General features: G+C 37.8%; 1 protein-coding gene and 1 long non-coding RNA gene across 6 annotated transcripts; one reads left to right on the forward strand and one right to left on the reverse strand.

Moving 5' to 3' along the window:
* The first annotated feature begins 12,151 nt into the window (after nucleotides 1-12,151).
* Nucleotides 12,152-12,964, forward strand: LOC138896977 (uncharacterized). Its single transcript, XR_011410659.1, has 2 exons — nucleotides 12,152-12,283; nucleotides 12,703-12,964. It is a non-coding gene; the product is annotated as an uncharacterized lncRNA (long non-coding RNA).
* A 213-nt stretch (nucleotides 12,965-13,177) lies between these two features.
* On the reverse strand, nucleotides 13,178-19,447 carry LOC104088269 (AT-rich interactive domain-containing protein 2). Of its 5 annotated transcripts, none has more exons than XM_018768118.3 (4): nucleotides 19,045-19,447; nucleotides 18,700-18,727; nucleotides 16,015-17,159; nucleotides 13,178-14,313 (listed from the first exon to the last, which is right to left on the reverse strand). In XM_018768118.3, the coding sequence occupies exons 3-4, from the start codon at nucleotides 17,113-17,115 to the stop codon at nucleotides 13,438-13,440; spliced, it is 1,977 nt and encodes a 658-aa protein (XP_018623634.1). In that variant the 5' UTR covers nucleotides 17,116-17,159; nucleotides 18,700-18,727; nucleotides 19,045-19,447; the 3' UTR covers nucleotides 13,178-13,437. The 5 variants fall into 5 exon arrangements, with proteins under 5 accessions (XP_018623634.1, XP_009591215.1, XP_009591216.1 ...); XM_009592920.3 differs by having other exon boundaries at nucleotides 18,669-18,727; XM_009592921.3 differs by lacking the exon at nucleotides 18,700-18,727 and having other exon boundaries at nucleotides 16,015-17,139.
* Between the last annotated feature and the right edge of the window lie 2,883 nt (nucleotides 19,448-22,330).

The raw sequence follows: 22,330 nt of genomic DNA on the forward strand, positions 1-22,330 counted from the left end.
CCAGGGGATCTTCGAGGAGGTCGAGAGCTCTCGCATCCTTGTTCCGGAAGAAAAAATCTACTACGTCCTCGGCTCCCGCCGCTGATTCTACTGCGGTTGATCCTGCCTTTGTCCCAGTTCCTCCTGTTGTTGCATCTGAATCTGTCCCTTCTCGGTCGTGGAGACTTCGGCCGCGGAGACCTCGACTTCTCCCTTATATGCTCTCATAGACGAGGACGACGAACCTTTGCAGATTTGATGCCTGGTAAGAGGAGGGTTGTAGACGTCGGGGGAGAGAGGTCAGCGGCTGCCGATGTAGGAGATTATGGTTTTGTCCTATTAAAAATGACCAAAGTGCATATTGGGGAGAACCCACAGGTTAGTCCCGAGGCCACTTGTTTGGAGGATACGGATATAGGCCTGTGGGGATGCGGTCGAAGACGTGGTGGACAGTGACAATGAGGCCGAGTTTGAGGCCATAATTGCAGGGTTAAGGCTAGCAGTCGAATATGGGGCGAAACGGTTGAAACTCCATTGTGATTCCCAGATCGTAGTCAACCAAGTCACAAGAACTTTCCAAATTAAGGAACAAAAATACCATACCGAAATCTGCAAGCTATTACCTGAGTTCGAAATACCGAAGAAGATGGCCTCGCCAAACTAGCTACAGCTACCAAAAGCATCATAACCGGAGATAAAAGTGTAGTCCACCTCCTCAACTAATCACTAGACCAAGTCGAGGTACGAGCTATAAACTTAACTTGGGACTGGCGCAACCGTATTATCGCATATTTGCAAGACGACACACTCCCATGCAACAAAAAAAGAGGCCAAGAAACTAAGAATGCAAGCGGCCAGATACAGTCTCCTTCATAGCGATATGTGCAAGAGGACTTACGGCGGCCCTCTGGCAAAGTGCTTGGGTCCGAACCAAACCCAACGCGTCCTCGAAGAAGTCCATGAAGGCCATTGTGGAGCTCACCCCGACAATCGAGCACTGGTCAGATGCCTCATATGGGCGAGATACTACTGGCCCACCATGAAGAAGGATGTCGCAGACTTCGTGAGGAAATACGAACAGTGCCAAACGTACGCCCCAATGATTCACTAAGAAGGCGAACACCTCCACTCGGTCACCTCTCCTTGGTCGTTCATCAAATGGAGAATGGACATCGCCCTCCTAGTATGGCGAGGTAATGTACGATTCCTTTTGGTTTTAACTGACTATTTCTCTAAATGGGTGGAAGCATGAGCATTCGCCCAAATACGGGAACATGAGGTAATCACCTCTATATGGAGAAATATCATATGTCGTTTCGACCTACCCAAAACAATCAGTTGGGACAACGAACCCCAGTTCACAGGAAAGAAAACTGCTAAATTCTTCGAGAAATGGCATATCAAGAGGATATTGTCAACCCCGTACCATCCAACGGGTAACGGACAAGCAGAATCCTCCAATAATTCCATACTAAACATCATGAAGAAAAAGCTCGAAGACGCCAAGGGACTGTGGTCGAAAATGCTACCAGAAGTATTATGGGCCTATCGAACAACTCTGAAGACGAGCACAGGAGAGACGCCCCTACTCTTTCGTATATGGGATTGAGGCAGTAATATCGGTCGAGGTTGGAGAACCCAGCCTGAGGTACTCCCATGAAAGCGACATGAGTAACGATGAGAGCAGAATGTAGGAACTCGACGAAATTTACGAACAAAGAGATATGGCCTACATAAGAATGGTCACCCAAAACCAACAAGACAACAAGAAAGCAAAGGTCCGACCGCTTAAAGTCTGGGACTACGTACTGAAAGCCAAAACTCAAGCGAGCAAAGATCCCCGAGAAGGCAAGTTGGGAACAAACTGGGACGGTCAGTACAAACTCACAGCCAAAACGAACAAGGGTTCATTCCAACTAGAGACAATGGAAGGAAAGCTACTACCAAACAACTGGAATATCACCTCAAATACTTCAACTTCTGAGATAAAAAACGCCTTCCAAGTTGTACTTTTTTTTTCCTTCACTTGAGTTTTGTCCCATTTGAGTTTTCTCAAGGAGATTTTTAACGAGGCGGCGAAGGGAACACTTCGAGTCAAAGTACGCTAAGGTAGGATCGTGGTTACTATTTTATTGCTCGACCTCTCAATACTCTCCAAGTCAACCAATGAAGGAACTAGATAGACTGGGACTGGGACTGGAACGTCAGCCAACACCCAAAATCTGTAATTTTCTCCAAGTATGTAACCAAAGCAACAATGTCAAAGCAATAAGAAACTTACGCTTATCAGCACACCTTTTTCGTGTTAAGGTTATATTTGATCCCGCTCGAACAAACACCTACCGGCCCTCAACCGTGATTTAATGAAAGGTTATATTTGACCTCGCTCGAACAAACACTGACCGGCCCTCAGCTGCGATTTAATAAAAGGTTATGTTCGACCCGCTCGAACAAACACCTACCGGCCCTCGGCCTTGATCTAGCGAAAGGTTACGTTTGATTACGATCAAACAAACCCCTATCGACCCTCGGCCACATTTCAACACACAAAAGAAAAGAGAGAAAAAAATAACGCACAAAATCTACGAATAGCTAGCTTCAAGGCCACGGCCAGCTAAAAGACAATAACAACAAGAAGGACAAAAGCAAAAGAAGCAAACAATCGAGCCAAAAAACATAGGAGTACAAAAAAACACAAGGAAAAAAGATGGAAGAAACAACTTTAATATTTCACAACTGATGGAAGGAACAACTTTAATATTACAGAGGCTCGTGAAGACACCAACAAAAATACACAAAAAGATCAAAATAAAACTAATGGTCGCCACTGTCACGACCATCAGTACCCTCGCCAACTTGGTCCTTAATAGCGTCACCACCCTAGCCATCAATACCCTCGATATCGCTACCTTCACCCTCAGGATATGCGGTATCATACCGGGCATTCTCCTCAAGCCGGTTTGCACCCTCGTCCCCCTTGTCCTCACCGGCCTCAGGCGTAGAGAAATCATACCCACAAGCGACTCGAGCCTCACGAGCCTTAACACGAACATCTTCGAGGGCAGCCTCAGAAACAGATCCCGCCCCATGCAAATCTCGAAAGACATCTAACTAGGCATCGGCATGAATCCATTCCTCATATAACTCCCGAGGAACATTTGGAAAATCTGAAGTCCGGGAAGAGGATGGTTGTGCCAGTAATTGGGCCTTCTCGACCTCCAAAGCAACAACTCGATTGTAGAGGCCAGAAGCCTCTCGCTCCAACTCCCCAATCTTTTCATCAAGTCATTCTTCTTTGAGCCTGGCCGTCGTTAAATCATTTTCTCGCTTAGAACGGAGAGCCCGAATCACCACCTCAAGGGAATCTGCCTTCCTCAAAGCCTCCAACTTCGCAGATTCCGCCTTTCTCAAAGCCTCCAACCTCGCCACTAAGAGCTTCCGCCCTAAATTGACATTCTTCGAGCTAGCCGCGCAACATGACTACCTAAGCTTGGAGATCACTGCACTAGACTTCGACCCCCTTGCTAAGATCAAGATCTTCCTCTTTGCTCCTCAACGTCCCCTCCAGGACGCTGCACTTCTCCACCATCCGCACCAGCTCCTCGTTTCTAGCCTTCAAGTCCTCCCTCAATTGGCGCACACCGTCGCCTTCACGAAACCGACATCTTAGCTCCCGCTACTTCTCAAGGCACCTGAAGTACTTGTCCTTCAATTTCACATAGATATCTTTATGTCTATTCTCCCTACGAGCACTCTCAATTTCTAAGACGACCGTCTAGAAAACGAACAAAGGAAGTTAGAGACTACGAAAGAACAAAACCAAAGGAAAACAACTAACAACAAATGTACTTACCTGAAAGGCGAGGCCAACAATGTTGTTTGACAGGGAGTTGTCATCTATAATCTTGAGGGTCGTACCTTCGATCTCAAAACAAAGAGGGACAAGGGAAGGGATAATCTTCTCGGTGTCCACAAGAAGATTACGATCCATCAGGGTCGTAATAGTTGTGAACAACTAATTTTTGACCCCACCCAAATTCTATATTATTGTAGTGTAAATATTTCTTTTAGATTTAATCTTAATATTTAAATTTTTATTTTACTTTTAATAGGTTTTATTTTTAAAAAAGGAAAAATACAAAAATACTCTCATTCTTAGAGTACAAATTTTATTTCTATAAAAATAAAATCAAAATATATATATATGATTTCTTTTAATAAGTAAGCTATAGAATCTTTCTTAGTATCATTTAAAGTACATGTAAATATTTAATTTTTTTATATTGTAAAAAATGTTGTTTAATCTTATTATCTTTATAATTTAATTTATCTTTTAAAATAAAAGTAAAAACAAAACTGATTTATTATCCCTTTTAAAGACTCCTTTGCACGTTTTGAAACTCCCGCTCCCTAACTTACCCATTTTTCTTTTGCTAAACTCCCCTCTCAGATTACCCACTCCCTCACGTATTCCCCCCCCCCCCCCACATATCCATCCCACAACCCCACTTTCTCACATGACATAGCACACACCTGCACAACTCCTACATATAGGCATGTATAGAGAAAAACTCTATTCATTAAAAAGAGGGATCTTTGAAAAGGAAGGAAAATAACGTGAAAATAAGGGAGTAAGTAAGAAAGAAAGGGAAGCAATCTGATAAGAAAAGTCAGCAAGTAAGAGAAAAGATACTATTCTCTTGTAGTAAAAAAATTCACTCGAAAGAAAAGTTTGGCTAACCTGAACACTGGAGTTCGAGATTTTATTCGCGGTTCCGAGTATGTGGTTCTAGAAAAATTAGTATAGCTAGCTTTGAAAATCAGTAGATTGTAACTGGATTTTCTTTTCTTTTCGACATATATTGGGAAGCTTTACTTGCAAAAGGGTAATATATCTCTTCCCTTTTCCTTTTTTTTATTTTTCATCTATGATGATAAAGCCAGATGTTAATTATGATGATTTTATATGCTTGTAACAAAGCCAGATGTTAATCTTCCAATGACATGTTTGTTTTCTGTCTCGTTTTATGTATTTAATAATTTGTTTCTTTTCATCCCTTTAATATTTATGCTAGATTCTTTATATGGACATTCATATGCATGTCGGTTTGAAGTATTTTACTTTAATGGTAATGGTATTCATGTTAGATTTTTCGTTCTACATATCCCATGATGTTCTAATACTTCTGTTTCGAGGTAGTTTTGATCTAGTGATGCAGGTTCTATTTATGAAAATTAATAATTTTAATAAGTGACGTATGATTCTTGGTCTTTCAAAGTTAATTAATTTTGAGGTGAAAAGATATTTGAGTTTTATTATTGTTTTCTTTTGATATATATTTTTTTCTTCTTTCTTTTTATATACAGTAAAGTAGAAAGTTTAAGAATAGAATTTAAATCACTCAGACGGGTGGATCTAACCACATCGTTATTGTATGGATTTAATTTAGTGTAAAAAGTTATTTTTTTTCTTTCTTTCTTTTCTTTCTATCTGACTTTGACTTATTGTATATTCATTTATTAGAAGTCATGTTCATAGTATAATTATAAAGTGTCGTAGATGCTTTAGAAGACCGTCGAACCCCAAAGCTCATTTCCATTATTGACAGGTTTAAATCTAATTAATTTTAAGTTGAATTGTACCATATTTTGAACATATCTCTTTTAAATTATTGGCATATGGAAATTTTGCTTGGCTGCATTTGTATTCCTATTCTAACTTTTGTTGAGAATGAAAATAAGGAAACCAAAGCTGTGTGTTAGGAACGTAGGTTAATTAGAGCGATAACAAATAATTGTGAGGGTGCGAGAATACTCTAAATACGCTAGAAAAGTTTTAGACACACTTTAAATATTAGCCCATGTGTTCATACCCGAATTTTGGATTGATATACTTAAATAATAAAAGAATCATGTGCGCATTCCCGCGTCTCGATGCCTTTAAATTTAAAATAATTATATTTTGATCATGTGTACTTTATGTACCTTGGTTTAACATTCAATTTCAAAGAAGTACCTTGTTTGCATACTGCATCTAGGTCAAAACAATAAATAAAATATAATAACTAATTAAGTGATAATAGGCAAAACAAAAAACTCAATAAAATACAAGAATAGCCAAAATTTAATTTAAGCCTTACAATAGTCAATAAAAGCAACCGTGGTAGAACCACGAGACTCGATAGGTGCCTTACACCTTTCCCTCGGTCAACAAAATTCCTTACTCAGTCTTCTATTTTCGTAGACCATAAATTAGGAGTCAAACCTTCCTTTTGATAAGGGATTCAAATGAAAGGTGACTTGGAACACCAAAACTCAATTCCAAGTGGCGACTCTAAATAATAAATAATCCCTTTTCGAAACGTCACTTCAATTGAAAAAACTCTTCTAACTCAACCACGTAATAGGGTTGTGTGGGAAAAAAGAGGTGCGACAATAGTCCTCGAACCCCCTCCAACCTCACGTCAAGCTGAGTAAGCCCCCCGTTGATCATCCTTAGCTCGTCTACGTCCATGTCAAAATCAGATCCAACTTCCTCCTCAGCAACAATTTTCCCTCTATCATCAGTCGAAGAAGGTATGTCCGCCGCAACCCCGGAAGACAAGGCCTCTTCGCGTCTTGAAAGAATAGGATCGTTAGTCATATCCGGGCACCTTAGGGACTGTCGAATTATTTTGCCTGTTGGGACCTCGAGTACGAGTCCTAGTCCGGACCCTGATGCGTTGGATGCGATATCAGTGTATAGGACCCAAAGGTCTTGTATTTGGAGGGAAGCTTGGACGGCTTCCTTCTCGATTTCAGGCATTATTTTTGCACTGAAGTCGGTGAGTACTTGTGACTTTATCGTTGTTCGCGACTGGTATGTGATATCGTGCTCACTTAGCTCAATGGCCCATTTGGCCAGCCTCCTTAATAGCTCGGGTTTATGCAAAATGCTCCTCAGGGGGAAAGTTGTGACATCCGAGATGGGATGGCATTAGAAATAGGGTCTAAGCTTCGGTGAAGCTACGACCAAGGCCAGGGCCAATTTTTTGAGGTGTGGGTACCTCGTCTTGGCGTTGACGAGTGTTTTGCTAATGTAATATATGGGAGATTGCATACCTTTTGTTTTTGCGGATCAAGACTGCGCTTACCGCTACCTCGAATACGGCTAGATAAATAAGGAGTTGCTCCCCAGGTTCTGGTTTTAAAAGCAGGGACGGTGATGATAGGTATGCTTTTAGTTCTCGCAGAGCCTGGACGCACTCGGAAGTCCATTCGAGGCAGTTGTACTTGACCAACATATCGTCTATATATACCTCTATGGTCTTACTGATCTGGTCTTTGAACATCTTGGTTACCAATCTTTAATAAGTAGCCCTCGCGTTTTTCAGTCCAAACGACATGACCCTATAGCAATACGTTCCTTAGTGGGTGATGAACGTGGTCTTCTCTTGGTCTTCTTGCTCCATAAGAATTTGATTATAGCCTGAGCAAGCGTCCAAGAAACTCAATAGTTCATGCCCGATTGTTGCGTCGATGAGCTGGTCGATGTGGGGTAACGGGAACGAATCCTTCGGACATGCTTTGTTCAAGTCTGTGAAATCCACGCACATACGCCATTTCCCATTTTTCTTTTTGAACATCACTACGTTGGCAATCCACTTGGGGTACTTCGACTCCCTGATGGAGTTGTTTTCTAATAGTTTTTCTACCTCCTCGCGGACTGCATAGTTGATGGTGGAGTTGAATTTACGTCTGACTTGCCTTACTGGGGTGGAATAGGTCGATGTTTTAACTTGTGTGTGGCGATTTCCTTTGGGATGCCTGGCATATCTACTTGGCTGAAAGCAAACAAATCCGTATTAGCTATTAAGAATTGACTGAACTTACCTGGTTCCTCGAGTTTATAGCTGATATAGGCCTTCTTACTATGATCATTAGGGTCCGATTGAACAGGGTCAAGGTCTTCTATGGTCGAACCTGCAGCCTTGACCATGTCGGGACCCATGATGACATCCTCGGTCTCTTCTTGCTTCGCCCCCGACCCTGTTGATTTCTATGCCTCTTTTTCTTTGTCTTTTTTCTGTTGGGTGGTCGTGCTATCCAAGGCAATGCGGTATCATTCCCGGGGCGTGCGTTGTTCTTCGCGTATGCTGAATATCCCTCATGGTGTTGGGAATTTAATTACTTGATATAGGCTCGATGGGATAGCTCTCATGGGGTGTATCCATGGTCGTCCCACTATGGCGTTGTACATAGTGGCCTGGTCCATGATGTGGAAGGTCGTCTCTAGAGTCACACCGTCGGCCAAGACGGGGAGTGTGATTTCCCGGATGTTCGCTCAACTGCATTATTGAAATCGATTAGCATGATACAGCGCGACACTATCTTATCCTCGAGCCTCATTTGGGTAAGGACTCGAGGGTAAATAATGCATGCACCGTTTTCATCGTCCACCATGATGCGTTTTACATTGGTATCTAAAATGCGTAATAATAACGAGGGCATCATTACGAGGAAAAGTCAAACCATCAGCATCCGACTCGTCGAAGATGATACTTTCTTCGAGTCCATCGTACCATTTGCGGGTGATAGACCGCTTGTGTTTGTGAGTGGTGGTGAACTTCATGCCGTTGATAGAGGCGTCATCGCTGTCGCCGATGATCATGTTGATGGTACGAGTTGGCAATGGCGGCTTCGGTGGTCCTTGATGTTCGACGCTGGCGAAGTTGGTCCTCCCTTTATTGCTTAACTGCTCTTTGAGTTGCCCTTACCGTAACATGTTTATGACCTCCTGTCTGAGGGCGATGCAATCTTCTGTTTTGTGCCTGCGTTCCTGGTGGAACTCACATAGGGCGTCAAACTTTCTGGTGTTCAGGTCTGATCTCATCTTTTGTGGCCACTTCACTTTTGTCCTGAGTTTCTCAAGAGCGTAGATTATTTCTGTAGGCGACACACAAAAATTGTGAGCAGATAATAAAGGAGGCATACCTCTTTCGTTTCGATGAGTCCCTGTGTTTGTCCTGGATGAGCCTTCTTCGTAGTAGAGGGAGGGTGCGGCGGCTACCCTGGTATATGGTTGGTGGCATGTCCTGTTAGGTCGCGTAATCAGATGATCTCTTCTGGTACTGTCTCTTCGTTCTTTTCTGGATTCGTCTTATACCGAGGTTAGTCGGTGAGTTGGTCTGTTAAGATCGTCCTCGTCTGCTCGGACCTCGGCACAATAAGCATTGTGGATTTTGTCCCAAGTGGTTGGAGGATATTTCATCAATCGACTCAACGGTTTTCTTGTTGCTCTTGAACCCTCTCTACTCAACCCGTTATGAAAAGCTGCGACTGTCATCCCTTCGGATACGTTTGGCAGAGCCATCCTTACTCTGTTGAACCGGGCGAGGAAGTCCCTTAGTCCATCTCCCAAGGAATGCTTAGTAGCAAATATGTCGTTTACTCTCGCCTTGGCCTTCTTGGCTCCAGCATGGGCGATTACGAACATATAAGCCATTTTTTCGAAAGTTTCTATGGAGCGGGCTGGTAGCTGCGAATACCATGTTAATGCCCATCCCGTGAGGATTTCGCCAAACTTCTTTAGCAAAATGGAGGATACTTGTTCCTTGGCAAGGTCATTGCCTTTCACGGTGATGACGTAGTGAGTCACATGATCTTCAAGATCGGTCGTTCCGTCGTATATCCTGAGGTAGGGGCGGCATTTTGAAGGTCTTTGGTATGGCATGTGGGGCTACATCATCGTTGTACAACTGCTCTACGAACCTACCGGTCCCTTTTTGGCAGCAGCTTAGGAGCACTCGGTATCTTGTCAACTCGTTCTTGGTGTTCTTTCATCTGGTCTCGGAGCGCCTTGTTTTCATTCTCCATTTCTTCCATCATCTTTAGAATGGCAGCGACGACGTTGTCACCTGCACTATTAGTAATATTGTGAGTTATACCTGTCGTTGGAGGGAGGGGTCGGTTGCACTGCTCGTCTATTTGTTTTATCATGCAAGCCCTTGCGGTTTCTGCAGTCATGCCTGGAGCGGTTTTGTTGAGGGCGCTTGCTAGCATGTCGGTCAGCCATGCCTCGGGGAATTTTTTCACAACTGGGGGCGTCCCTTCCTCCGTAGACGTGGAGGCCTTTTTTCTGCTAGGTTTTGTTATATTGCAGTGTGGGGGTGGTGATCTCTCTCGCCTTGGGGACGCGTCGGGCATCGTGTCCTCACCTACTGTTTCACAACTTTCGTTGATGACATTCATGAGGTTGGTTGGGAAGTCACTTATTATTTTTGTCCTTTCTCCTTGGCTACCTGTCATGTAGGGTTTTGTATACACAAAGAAAGGAGATCTCAGGGTTTTTTGACGTTAGTGACTTTCGTTAATTGTAGATCTAGAGGAAACTAAAAATTTAACTAAGAAATCCCCACAGACGGCGCCAAATTGTTTGACCAAAAAATATAGATGTTGGTTCAAATAATTAAATTTATATAAATGAGGGTTAATCTTAACTAACGATAATATCTCTAAGATGGAGCTCTTAAAAAGCAACAAACACTGTGCGGATATAGTTGGACAATGGTGATAACATGCAATAAATGTTCCGAAAATCAAAGACAATAGTGTAGCATTCAATATCAATGAATAGCAATAAATGACATTTAAGTAAATAGAATGAATGAGTCACCCAAGAAATGATGGAATAAGTAAAATGTTCTTTCTGACAACGATGAATGATGGACAACCCCTTGAATATTTGAGTTATTCTCGAATCTGGTGAAAAAGTATAGACAAGAATCTCAGTGAAAAGGTAATGTTTGTATGTTAGCAATGAGATCTGATTCTTTTTCTCAAGTCAAAGTGTATTTTTTACAAAATGAATATCACATGTCCCCTATCATTATGTCTCTTTCTATTTATAGGGAACACGTTCCTAAAAGGAAAATCCTAATAGTACAAATAAAAAGAATATCCACTAGAATATTCTCTCTAATGTCATGTCTTGAAAACTAGTTGTTATACTTCTGTTAAGAGTCCTCGACCTCGGCCCTGGTCCTTGTTGATTCCTCGACCACGGCCTTTGCTGATAATTAGATTACTTCGGCACGCGGTGTCCCAAGAATGCTTTACTAGCACCGTTTTTATTTAAGATGGATTTTGACCCATACATTAGTGCGCGTCTATTGCTGGTTGAAAAATCATCAGCTCATTTTATATGAGTGATTGACTGTACACAGAGTTAAGATGTTAAATTAACGTATATTCTATTTTAGTACTAATGGAAGATGGTATGAAAATAATTGTCGAAATGTTAATTTGATAAAGAGGATATCTCATCAAACTTAAAGTTGTTAAAGGTGTATTGATGTCAGGCACTTTGAGACGTTCCAAAATACAAAGAGAGTGATATAAACTGGGATTGGGAGGGAGTATATATTTTTAAATATTTGGGCATCAGATGCCAAGAACTTTCTAGGAGAAGTCTTTTGGAGCTGGTTTGGGAAGAAGACTTCAAAACAACTGCTGAAAACATGATTCACAATTCTGGTCGGCATTGGAAGGAAGGAAAGAAATCTCAAATGTTTGAAAGAAAAGCTTAAGCTCTTTGTCAGACTACCTTAGCTTTTTGTAGATCTTGTTCATGAACTTTTGATTTCATTGTCTCCCTGCAGGGGTAAGCCTGACTTGTTCATAACTTACAGCAGTTCCTTAGTGCTAAAGTTGTGAATACAAAGTTATCTTTTTTAAAAGACAAGGTGTAGAGAGTCGCCAAGATTGCGCCCCCCCTATTCTGCCAATATGTTGCAGATTACTCTTCGAGATGAATGCCAAACAATTTATGAAATAACGATAAGAGTAGCATGGATCCAAGATCAAATTGTAAAGCTTAATGAGCGTGTGCCACAAACAGAAATGAGCATCGGCTCCTCATGTGCATTTAGTGAACCTGGTAAGAAGTTTATGCTTGATCTTCAAAAGCCCATCCCCTGGGCCTTCTACTGTCCTTTAACAATGTGGGCTAATGGTCAATGAAGTAGGTGCGAGAGCAGGGTTCAAAAGGATGTGCTATTTTTTGATGTATTCTATCAGTACCTTCTTGGTACCTTTTCAATAAAATCTTTACCTTTCCATTAAAAAAAGAAAATGAAAAAAGGAGACTAGTGATAAGATTCATCTGGTACAACTCAAGTTAACTGTTGAGTGGCATGGAAGACATTAGAGGGATCATCCTATTTGCTCATGGCAATATCTTTTGGACTCAAAAACACCCATGTTCTTTTAGCCCCTGCAGAATAGGGCCGATAAAGATCATATTTGGTGAAGAATCTCCACCTCTGTTTATTTTAACGGAATGTTTGGGGACTGATTAAAAGTGGGCCACTTTGACAAACATTGTTGACTATTAGTGAGAATATGGATGTTTTGAGTCCAAACCCAAAGATTGTGGACAGTTTGAGGTCTTTCTCGAACCCGTTGAGTTGTTTATCATGCAATAATTATATCCATCTTTAGTTTTAAGATATTCTTTTTGGAAAATTACTGCCACCCCATGTTCGGATGCAGACTGTAACCTATGATTGGAAATTGGGGAAGGTAAGCAATAGGAAAGGAGACTAGAAGGATATGAAATGGAGGAAAACATTCATAGTCATGTTCAGAGGACGACGATAATGACAGGCATCGGAAAAGGAGTAACAGACAACACAGGAAGAAGAATCATAATGAGTCAAGTATGGGAAAGCATTCTGAGTCAAGTTCAGAGGATGATAATAATGACAGGCATCGGAAAAGTAATAACAGACACAGACATTCACGGAAGAAAAAGCATTCTGAGTCAAGTTCAGAGGACGATGATAATGACCGGCATCGGAAAAGGAGTAACAGACACAAAGTTTTCATCTTGTGTGGCTATCAAATTGGGATTCTTTGGCTTCCTTTTTTAGGTTACCAGCCTCTATGCTTCTCCTAATTGCAGAGTGAATGCAAATTTATGGAGAAAAGGCCCAAAACAGTTGGGCATCTTTGGACTTGGGTTTAAAATAGTCCTATAGACAGGTGCATTTAAAGATTCATATAAGACATAACTAAACTACCTCAAGCTACACTCTTTCATTTTATCCTGTATATATGTGATACTTTGTATCTTCAATCAATCTCGAATGTAATCAAAACTAACTAATCTTGTCTAATCTTATATGATCAGACATTCCGCTTAAGCAATCAAGCGTCATTAAAGAAAACCTTGAATCCTTATATGCAACTTGTTTAAACTTTTACAATGCACTATTTGGCAATATTTCAGATATATATATATATTTACATAATAAGATCATCACTTCAGTCTACTGAGTAGTATTTGCTCTTGCCATCACAACTGTACTCAATTAGTCTGTCAAAATTGCCAAGCAAGTTGCAATAACTGCTTGTTAAATTCAAGAAAACATATTTGTTGGTATCAACTAGAACACTCGCTACAATGTCCATGACATGTTACTCCAGATCAGTGCATACCTTATTCTCGACGCATGTTAGTGACCTGGAGCTTGGTACATGAACTGCAATATTACCAAAACTGTCGCCGACAGACCCAAGCTCAATCTCATCATCATCGCTATCGAGTTCTTTTGGAGTAACTCGGTTTTGATAGCTCCGACGTCTGATAAGGAATACATTGAAGTAATAGCTAACCAACATATTCCTAGTCTTGGATGGAAGTAGTTTCTTAGAATTCTTCCATTTGTTATTCGACGTAGAACTTGACCTTACCATATCTTTGAATCTCTCTTCCTCTTCAGCTGTCCAAGAAAGTGAAACTTCTTCTCCCATGCGATCAAACCTCCATCGGTTGAACAAAGGACCGAGCTCGAGCTTCAATTTAAACCTCTTCTCCGCAATATGGAACCTGATGCATTCAACAGATTGTGGAAATCGACAACCACATGAACTTCGTCTTCCCTCCCCGATAGGATCTAACTCAACCAAAGATTTTGTTGTTTCCACTTCGGGAGGCCACATTCGCGTGCCTAACCACTTGGAATCACTCTCAGAAATCACCCCCGACCATTCAGGGACTTCAGCTTGGTGGAGAGGACCCACAGAAACTTCAGGGTGTGTTTGCTGATCCCCTAAGTCATCAGTTTTTTCTGTTACTGATACCTCAATACTTGTAAGATCTGGCCCAGTATCTTGTTCTTCTTCCTTCTGATGAGTTGAAGCTTTGTTTTGAGAGGTCGAACATGAGTTACAACACGGACAAGGAACATGTTTTGGTGAAACGGGGATCCTTTTGCTGCATCTTAGTTTTTCTGCAGGTTGATTGTTGAGTCTCTCTTCATACATGAACGGATGCATTCTCTGCTTTTTCTGCTAATTTACATCATGACAAAAACGGATAACGAATTGCTCTCGATAGATTGATACTTGAGAAGTCATAGAAGACACATTGTACAAGTTCAAATTTCTGACTACCAGGAAAAGATGTGTGACAAAATAAATCACAACAGTTCGATTCACATAAATATTTCGGTGGTGAATCATGAATGTACCAGCAGTAGCAGAATTTTAGGTCAGCCATAGTGGAGACAAAAGGTGCTTCCCAGCTTATCATTCCTTTTAATACATTACTTTTTCTTTGGCCAAGAGAGATCCTTATACTATATCTTTTAGAAGAAAGATTTACTAGCATAACACAGTCAGGAAAATTGGCAAATATTCTAACATCAGCTCAGCAAGGAGATGAGATATGTCTATTTTCTAAGAAACAGATCTTGGGCCTAACTTAACCTCAAAAGCTAGTTCATGAGATGAGGACTGCCTAAGACTATATAAGGGGACACTTAATACTTTTCTACACGCCCAGGATTGAACATCCGGGGAGTAGATAATATAACATGGGGGTCTGACATTCGACAAACCAAGAATAGGGATGGGTCCGGCTTGATACCGTGTTAAGAAAAAAAATAACTATTTAAAACACAGTAAAGAAATGCAAAGAGAGATAACCAGGAGAAGGGAGGGACAAAAACAAAATAAAAATTCTATAAAATGGGAGCATGCCGAGTTAAATGTTATTTGCAATCAAATCACCCTAAAAGTACAAAGACCATAGAATATCTCAGTCATTATGTTCTGCCAGAGTTGCAAGCGCAGCCATAGTACCATAGGGGAAAGCGGTCAAATCCTTCCCTCCCCCAGAGGGTTAAACTTGAAACAGAAAGCAAAAGTAAGTCATCAACTCAATTCGTAATTTGTGCATCTCAAACTTGGCCTCTATTAACCTGGAAATTGTCTAGTAGTATGTACCTTTTGAACATTGAAATAGACTACGTACTAATGGGACATCAGTAATTTGCCAGAAGGAAAAGGAAAGTGCAGCAACAAAGAAAAGTTAGATTGGTAAAGATTAACATAAAAGCTAAAAGTTGAAGCCCATCTGAAGGAGCATAAGTTGTAGTTCCAGCCTTCAAAATTCAAGTGTGTAAGGATATTTTGTAAGTTCAAATACCCCGAATGAGCCCCAGTGGTAATATCAGCTCAGCCACATCTGTTTAGCTTTACCCGTTGTTGTGCTTGACAACTGACATAAAGCCACACAGGGAAACAAAATATTAAAAGAGCTCCAAGTACTGGCAGTATGGATCGATCTTTTGCCTTGGAGAACTTTGAAAGTAAAATATCATTTTTGGTTCTTGGAGTTGTGATACGCTAAATTTGTTACGAGAAATGATGAACCAATTTACCATTTTGGCCTAATCTGTGCCAAGTGACTTGGTTATAGTAAGGCTACAACGACTATCAAGTCTTTGATAGAACATGTGTAACATAATAATATTAAATATTATGTAACACCAATTCAAGGCATTGGTCGACAAAAAGTAAAATGAGCCATAGATGTGATTCTCATTTAAATACTTCTGAGAAAAATAATATAAAGAAATCATATTTAAAGGCCCCTGGCATGTAACAAGCAATTTGCCAATGCTACAAAAAATCATGGAAGATAAGGCAATAGTGAACAAAAACATTTGCCAATCACTCAATTACATTGAATAAGGATCAGATAAATACCTGAGGATTAGATTCCTCTGCATTTGTATCAGTATGCCTTCTCTTCAGCAGTGCTTCCTTAACCAACAAGACCTGGAACCAGAACTCGTTGCTTGTATGACCTTTCCACTTGGAAGATTCAGGAACTTCTCCAATTTCAGGATCATTAGAATGTTTTGCCGCATGATTAATCCAATTCAACATTCCTGAGAAACATGAAGATTCTCTTTTTCTCTTGCGAGAACCAAATACATTCTCAATAACACTCATGGCCGACGCAGCTCTCTGAATCACCTCTCCGTTAGATGTCACTTTATTTTTACCATCGCGGGCAAAGAATTTTTCATCGTCATCATATTCATTATTTGATTTTTCAGGTGCTTTATAAAGGACCTTCTCGACAATCCCCTCGGCAGATGCCAAAAAGACGTAGTCGTCGTCAATCTTAGAAACGGATCTTTCATCGCCATTGTAAAGGTTACCGTTCCTGTTTTCAGCATTGTAACTTCTTCGTGTTGTGTAATCATTGGTTTTATTAACACTTTCAGTAGTAAGCATTTCAAAATCAACCTGACCATTTTTCGAAGGAAGCAAATTAGCATCTTTCTTTTTCTGACACCTACGGAGCAACAACCTCCTAAACCTTGTCTCCAACTCCTTTGACAACAAATCAAGTCGGCGAACAACCCCACCCTCTCGTTTCTCCAAGTTTCCTTCTTTACATAACTGCCTTAGCCAATGATCAAATTCAGCCAAATACTTAACATAAACCAACTTCACAAATGCAACAGCCCCAACATCCAACCCACAATGCTCTGCAATAAAGCCCCACAAATTCTTGCTCGAAACGCGGTCATATCCCCCTATTTTCCTCACAATCCAGTAAAGTTTAAACAAATCCAGAGGCTTCCCACTACCGGTCATAACTGGAAGAGGCCTTACACATTTTTTCTCAGTTACCTCACTTAGAAAAACAGAAAGAACTTGATCAAACAAGCTCTTTAACCTATTCTTACTACAGCCATCAATGCCATTTACTTCTACGGTAAGATTAATACCAGAACCACTCTGATTTCCTTTATATACCTGAGACTCATCATTTAAACTTGACCATGCTTCCATTAACTCAAAAAGATTGTACCTTTTCTGGGGTTTTCAAGCACAACCTATGTTAATCAAGAAATGACTAAATCCATAATCCAAAAAAAATAAAGAGGCTACAAAAATGCTGATAAAAAGCAGTAAAAGAAAAGTTAAAACAGGATAAAATAAAAGTGATACAATCTATAAACTTGAGGTAGAGTTACCTAGGGGTGTCAATGGATATTTAAAAACCGACTAAACTGACCAAATTGTATCGTACCGAGTCGATTTTTAGGTTTCTTTTAATAAAACCGTAGGTTTATATATAAATCTATAAATGTACCGATAGTTAGGGTAGGTTTTTAATTTTATGAAAAAAAATCGAAAAAATACTGAAACGTACCGAATAAATAATTTATATGTGAAAAATATATTTATATATTAAGTTTAAAAATAACAAAGCATTAAATTTTTCTTTAGGCCTTGAAATTATGAAAATGTTTACAAGTCAACAAGTAATTAATGCTCAAAATCCTAATTCCCAAACTTATTATGCTACTCCTATCAAAACTAAATTATTTCATGCATATTCACTAGCAAGACACAAGGTATTCTAGCGATTATGAGTAGCAAACTACAATGTATCAAATATGTTTTCTTTCGTATGATTTAGATTTATCTTTTTGAATATTTAATCTTTTATGGACTTTATTCTTGAGTTCCAACTTGGTTAATATCTTTCCACTTTTCTTTGTCTTTACTTGATTTCTTTTACGCTAATGTAGAATAGTTGATGAATCTATACTATGGTCATCTTTCATGTTTTCTTAATTCATTACCCTTTAAACAGTATTTTTTTTAGTGTGTTTTGCAAAGTCCTATAAAAGTACATATACTATTGCATTCTACTTCTACTTGTGACTTTTACATGACATTTAAAAAAATACCGAAAACTAACCGAACCGTACCAATACCGAAGAGAAACCGACATGATTGAGACAGGAGCAGCTCAATAAATATGGAGGCCTAAAGAAAAATCTCAATGAGGGGCCTTTTTTTATATAAAAGGAAAAATTCATATATAATTTCATTTAAATTCTGTATTTCTAGTTTTTCATATGCAAAGTTATTAATAATTTTATCTAATCCATTTAATTTCTCTTGAGATATACACGTTGTGGGACTATATTAAGGTTTTAACATTTATTGAGTTATGAATTAATAATCGAATCTTTTCTCAATTTATGGTCTAGAGAGTGATTCCCAAAAAGATATTTTTTCTCAATTTATGATTAACAATTTAATCCTATTTTTTTACTATGAAAATTTGTACTTTCTCATTTAAAACACTAAATATTATTCTAAAAATAAATTAATATATAACCTGTTAGAAAAATTTGGGGCCCCAAAAATTATGAGGCCCAAAAGCAATTGCTTTAGCAGCCTTACCCTTGGGCCGGCACGGTTGAGACGGTTTTAAAAAGTCTAATTTTTGTTATACATAATAGAATAACCGAAAAATTGGTATGGTATAAATTTTATAAAATAACCGGCCAAACCGAACCATTGACAACTCTAGAGTTATCCGATACCTGTGATGTGCTGGTGGGAGATAGCAGGTACCTGGTGGAATAGCCGAGTTACACGCAAGCTGACCGAGACACCACCACCGTCATCAAAAATAAAAAAATAAAAGAAATAAACTTGAGACTCATCATTTAAATTTAACCAAAGCTTCCATTAACTCAAAAAGATTATAATTTTATGGGGTTTTCAAGCACAGCCTACATTAATCAAGAAATGACTAGTTCCATTTACATAACAAGAATCAATACAGAGAGAGAAAAAAAATATAGGCTAAATAAATGTTGATAAAAGCTGAAAAAGGATCAACAACAACAGAAAAAAAAAAAAAAAAAAAGTAATGGCAATCTATACTAATTGAGCTGTTTTATTGGAATTATTTACCTTTACAAGTGCTGTTTTATAAAATTTCTTCAAGCCCACCGCCACCTTTCATTTTGTAATATTTTTTACCCTTTTCTTGTACAGCTATGGAGAAAATACAAGAACCCCAGCTGAGATTAAGGAGTGAAAAACTATTCCCTTTTTTTTTTTTTGTGGAAGGTTTGGGTGGGGGGGGGGGGGGGGGTTAAAGGATGTATGAAAATTATTATGAACAGAAGCAGCTGGTTTTTTGACAGCTCAAGAAATGGAGTTGACAGGTGTTTTAAGGGTTTTTTGATGTCTGAGATTTTGTGAATTTGCAACAAAACATTCTTGGAAAAATCAAATTAGGAAAATGAAAGATTAGGGATTGATATAATCTAAACCTCAATGAACCCTAACAATTAAATATTGTAGGAATGGTAAAAGAATATATAAACAAAGTTTTATAGGATGATGAAAATAAATATTGCTTGGTCCATCCCCTTGTGTCTTTTACCTCATCTTGAGATTTGATCATCACCGTTGGATTAATCGATTTGGAAAAATATACTTTATTCGTTTCAAACAGAATAAAAAATTACTAAAATAGGAGATAAAATTACTAAAATAGGAGATAAAATTTTTAAAATTCGTCTTAATCATATTAATGTAAATTTATGTAATTTTAAAGTAGATAAACTTCTATAAATTACTTTTCTGGCACATAATTAAGAAAATTGTTTAATAAATATTAATTATGAGAAGAATTTGAGTAAATTATCATTATGTTTTCATTTAATGAGTAATTAATGACAATATGATGAAATTAGAGGAACTTTTATGTCGGAGATTTTGTGAATTTGCACAAACGTTCATGGAAAATTAAATTAAAGTTAGAAAAAAAAGATTAATTTTCTGGAAACATGATATAATACGAAGTAGTAATTATAATATATACCTTATTGAAGCCTAACATTTAACTAATAGTAGGAAATGTTAGAAGAATATATGAAATTTTATACTCCCTCCGTTTTAATTTATGTGAATTTATTTCCTTTTTAGTTCGTGCCAAAAAGAATGATATTTTTTTCTATTTAGAAAGAATTTACCTTTATGCAATAATTTATAGCCGCACAAAATATATGTGTCTCATTTTATACCACAAGTTCAAAAGTCTTTTCTCTTTTCTTAAATTTTGTGCTCAATCAAATAGTTTCACATGAATTGAAACGGGGAGTAATGATTATCACTGTTGGATTAATTAGTTCGGAAATTATACTATTCCGTCTCAAAAAAAATGAAGGGGTTCAGAGTAGAAGTAATAGACCTTTTTACTATCTTTTAAAAGCAAACTTCATTTATGGCCATTCGGCACAAAATTAAGACAAACGATAGTCTATTAAATTTGATTGCAAGTTATAGCCAAAAACTTATTATATTGGTTACACACAAAAAATATGTTGACCCGTTTGATCAACTCTTCAAGTTGTAAAGTAGAGTTTTTAATCTATTCGGATCTAATACTCTTTATTATTTCTCCACCATAAATTATTAAATTTTTAAAAATAAATCAATTTTCTTATTTAACTCCATTGATTTGCAGGATTTAGTAGACAGCTTAAAGTTATTTCAAAGTCGATCACTTCTTTTTTAATAACCGAAGAAATGGAGAAATGAAATGAAAATTTCATATAACTAAAATCAAAAGCACCAACTTACGATGAAATAAGCAAGTTTTAATTTCTCTCTCTCTTCTTTTTTTCTTCTAAAGGCTTCGTCTTTATATTCCCCTAATCTGAATAAGTGTCACATTTTACTTTTTAAGGACAAGTTGGACAATTTTGAATTAGTCTCATATTTTATGGATAAAAATTAAAAGGTATAAAATACCCTTTAAATATTCGTCATAGAGATACCCAATTTTTCAGATTATGAATAATGAGTTCCTTAAATTTACTAACACTTACAATTAGCAAAAAGAAATTTATGCTTGTTTAATATAAACTAAAAAATAGCTCAAATTTTAAATAAAAATAATAATTAGAGTAACATGAGTCTTGTGAGTTGTGATTTAATAGAATTACTTTAATCTTTTTGTGAGGTGGACCTATTATTTTTTTTCATTACCGTTCTTTGATTTTGTTTTAATTGAAATGTTAGCAGCTTCTTAATTATAAATTTTTATACAAAATAGTCTATACACGTTCAATAGATAAGGTTAAGGTAAAAGACTAATATATATACACTTTTATACATCATATAACAATCTATACACGTTGGATAGATTAAAGTGCTCGGGATACAAAATATATACAAAATAAACTGCCACTATATAAAAAATATACAATAAACAGTCACTATACAAAATAGACTGTCACTATACAAATTTACGGTGTGGGATAATACTGATATGTTGTATACAAAATAGACTGTCGTTATACAAAATATATACAAAATAGACTGTCGCTATACAATTTATATACAAAATAGACTGTCACTATACAAAATATATAAAAATAGATTGTCACTATACAAAATATATACGAAATAGATTGTCATCATACAAACAATATACAAAATAGACTGTCACTATACAAAAAATATACAATATAGACATTTCGGGCTATTAAATGTAATTGTTTGGGCCAAAGGGACATTTCGTGTCAATGGAGAAAAACATGGGCTATTAAAATTTTGAGGGGTTATAGAGGGTCATTTATCATCTTTTTAAATATAAAGTCGGATATTAATTTATTAATTGCTTTAATATAATATTTACAAAATCAAAAACTAGATAAGAATACTATAAATCACGTCTTTTTATAATTTGACATTAGGTTATCGTATTTACAGCCGAATCTTGTAATAATATGATCTTCGAAAAGGGAAACTCTTATCCTAGATTTGGAAATTAACTGTGCAATTTGGGTATAATGGATAAGATAAGGTGAGAAATTTATGTTCACGAATTAAATGGGGATTGAGTTTCTATCTAATATTTCGTAATAAATTTTATTCTCATTGTCTCCTTTCCCGTTCTCCTTTCCTAATTCACTCGTGTAATAGAGAAATAGCTTTAGGGAAGAAATAGGGGTCGAGGTATTACAAATTTTAATCTTGCGTGTTAAACCAGTCTTAAATGTCAAATTACAAGACATGTCACATGTTGAGCCATCATTAGATTTTTGTGTAATTCGATTTATTAAAGTTATAAATGGCTGGTAATGTTTTCCATGATATCTGATCTTTAATTGTGGGAACACTCTTCCTTTTTCCTTTCTTTTTATTTAAAAATAGTTTTTCTATTTTTAGTTTTTTCAACGCA

This window comes from Nicotiana tomentosiformis, chromosome 8 (assembly GCF_000390325.3).
Source record: "Nicotiana tomentosiformis chromosome 8, ASM39032v3, whole genome shotgun sequence".
In the NCBI taxonomy this organism is placed as follows: domain Eukaryota; kingdom Viridiplantae; phylum Streptophyta; class Magnoliopsida; order Solanales; family Solanaceae; genus Nicotiana; species Nicotiana tomentosiformis.

Excerpts from the sequence above, each read along its gene's own strand:
- LOC104088269 (XM_009592921.3), bottom strand. The coding sequence starts at position 17,115 with ATGGAAGCATGGTCAAGTTTAAATGATGAGTCTCAGGTATATAAAGGA. Across the intron at positions 14,314-16,014 it reads CAGAGGAATCTAATCCTCAG|CAGAAAAAGCAGAGAATGCA; the intron begins GTATTTATCTGA and ends GATGTAAATTAG.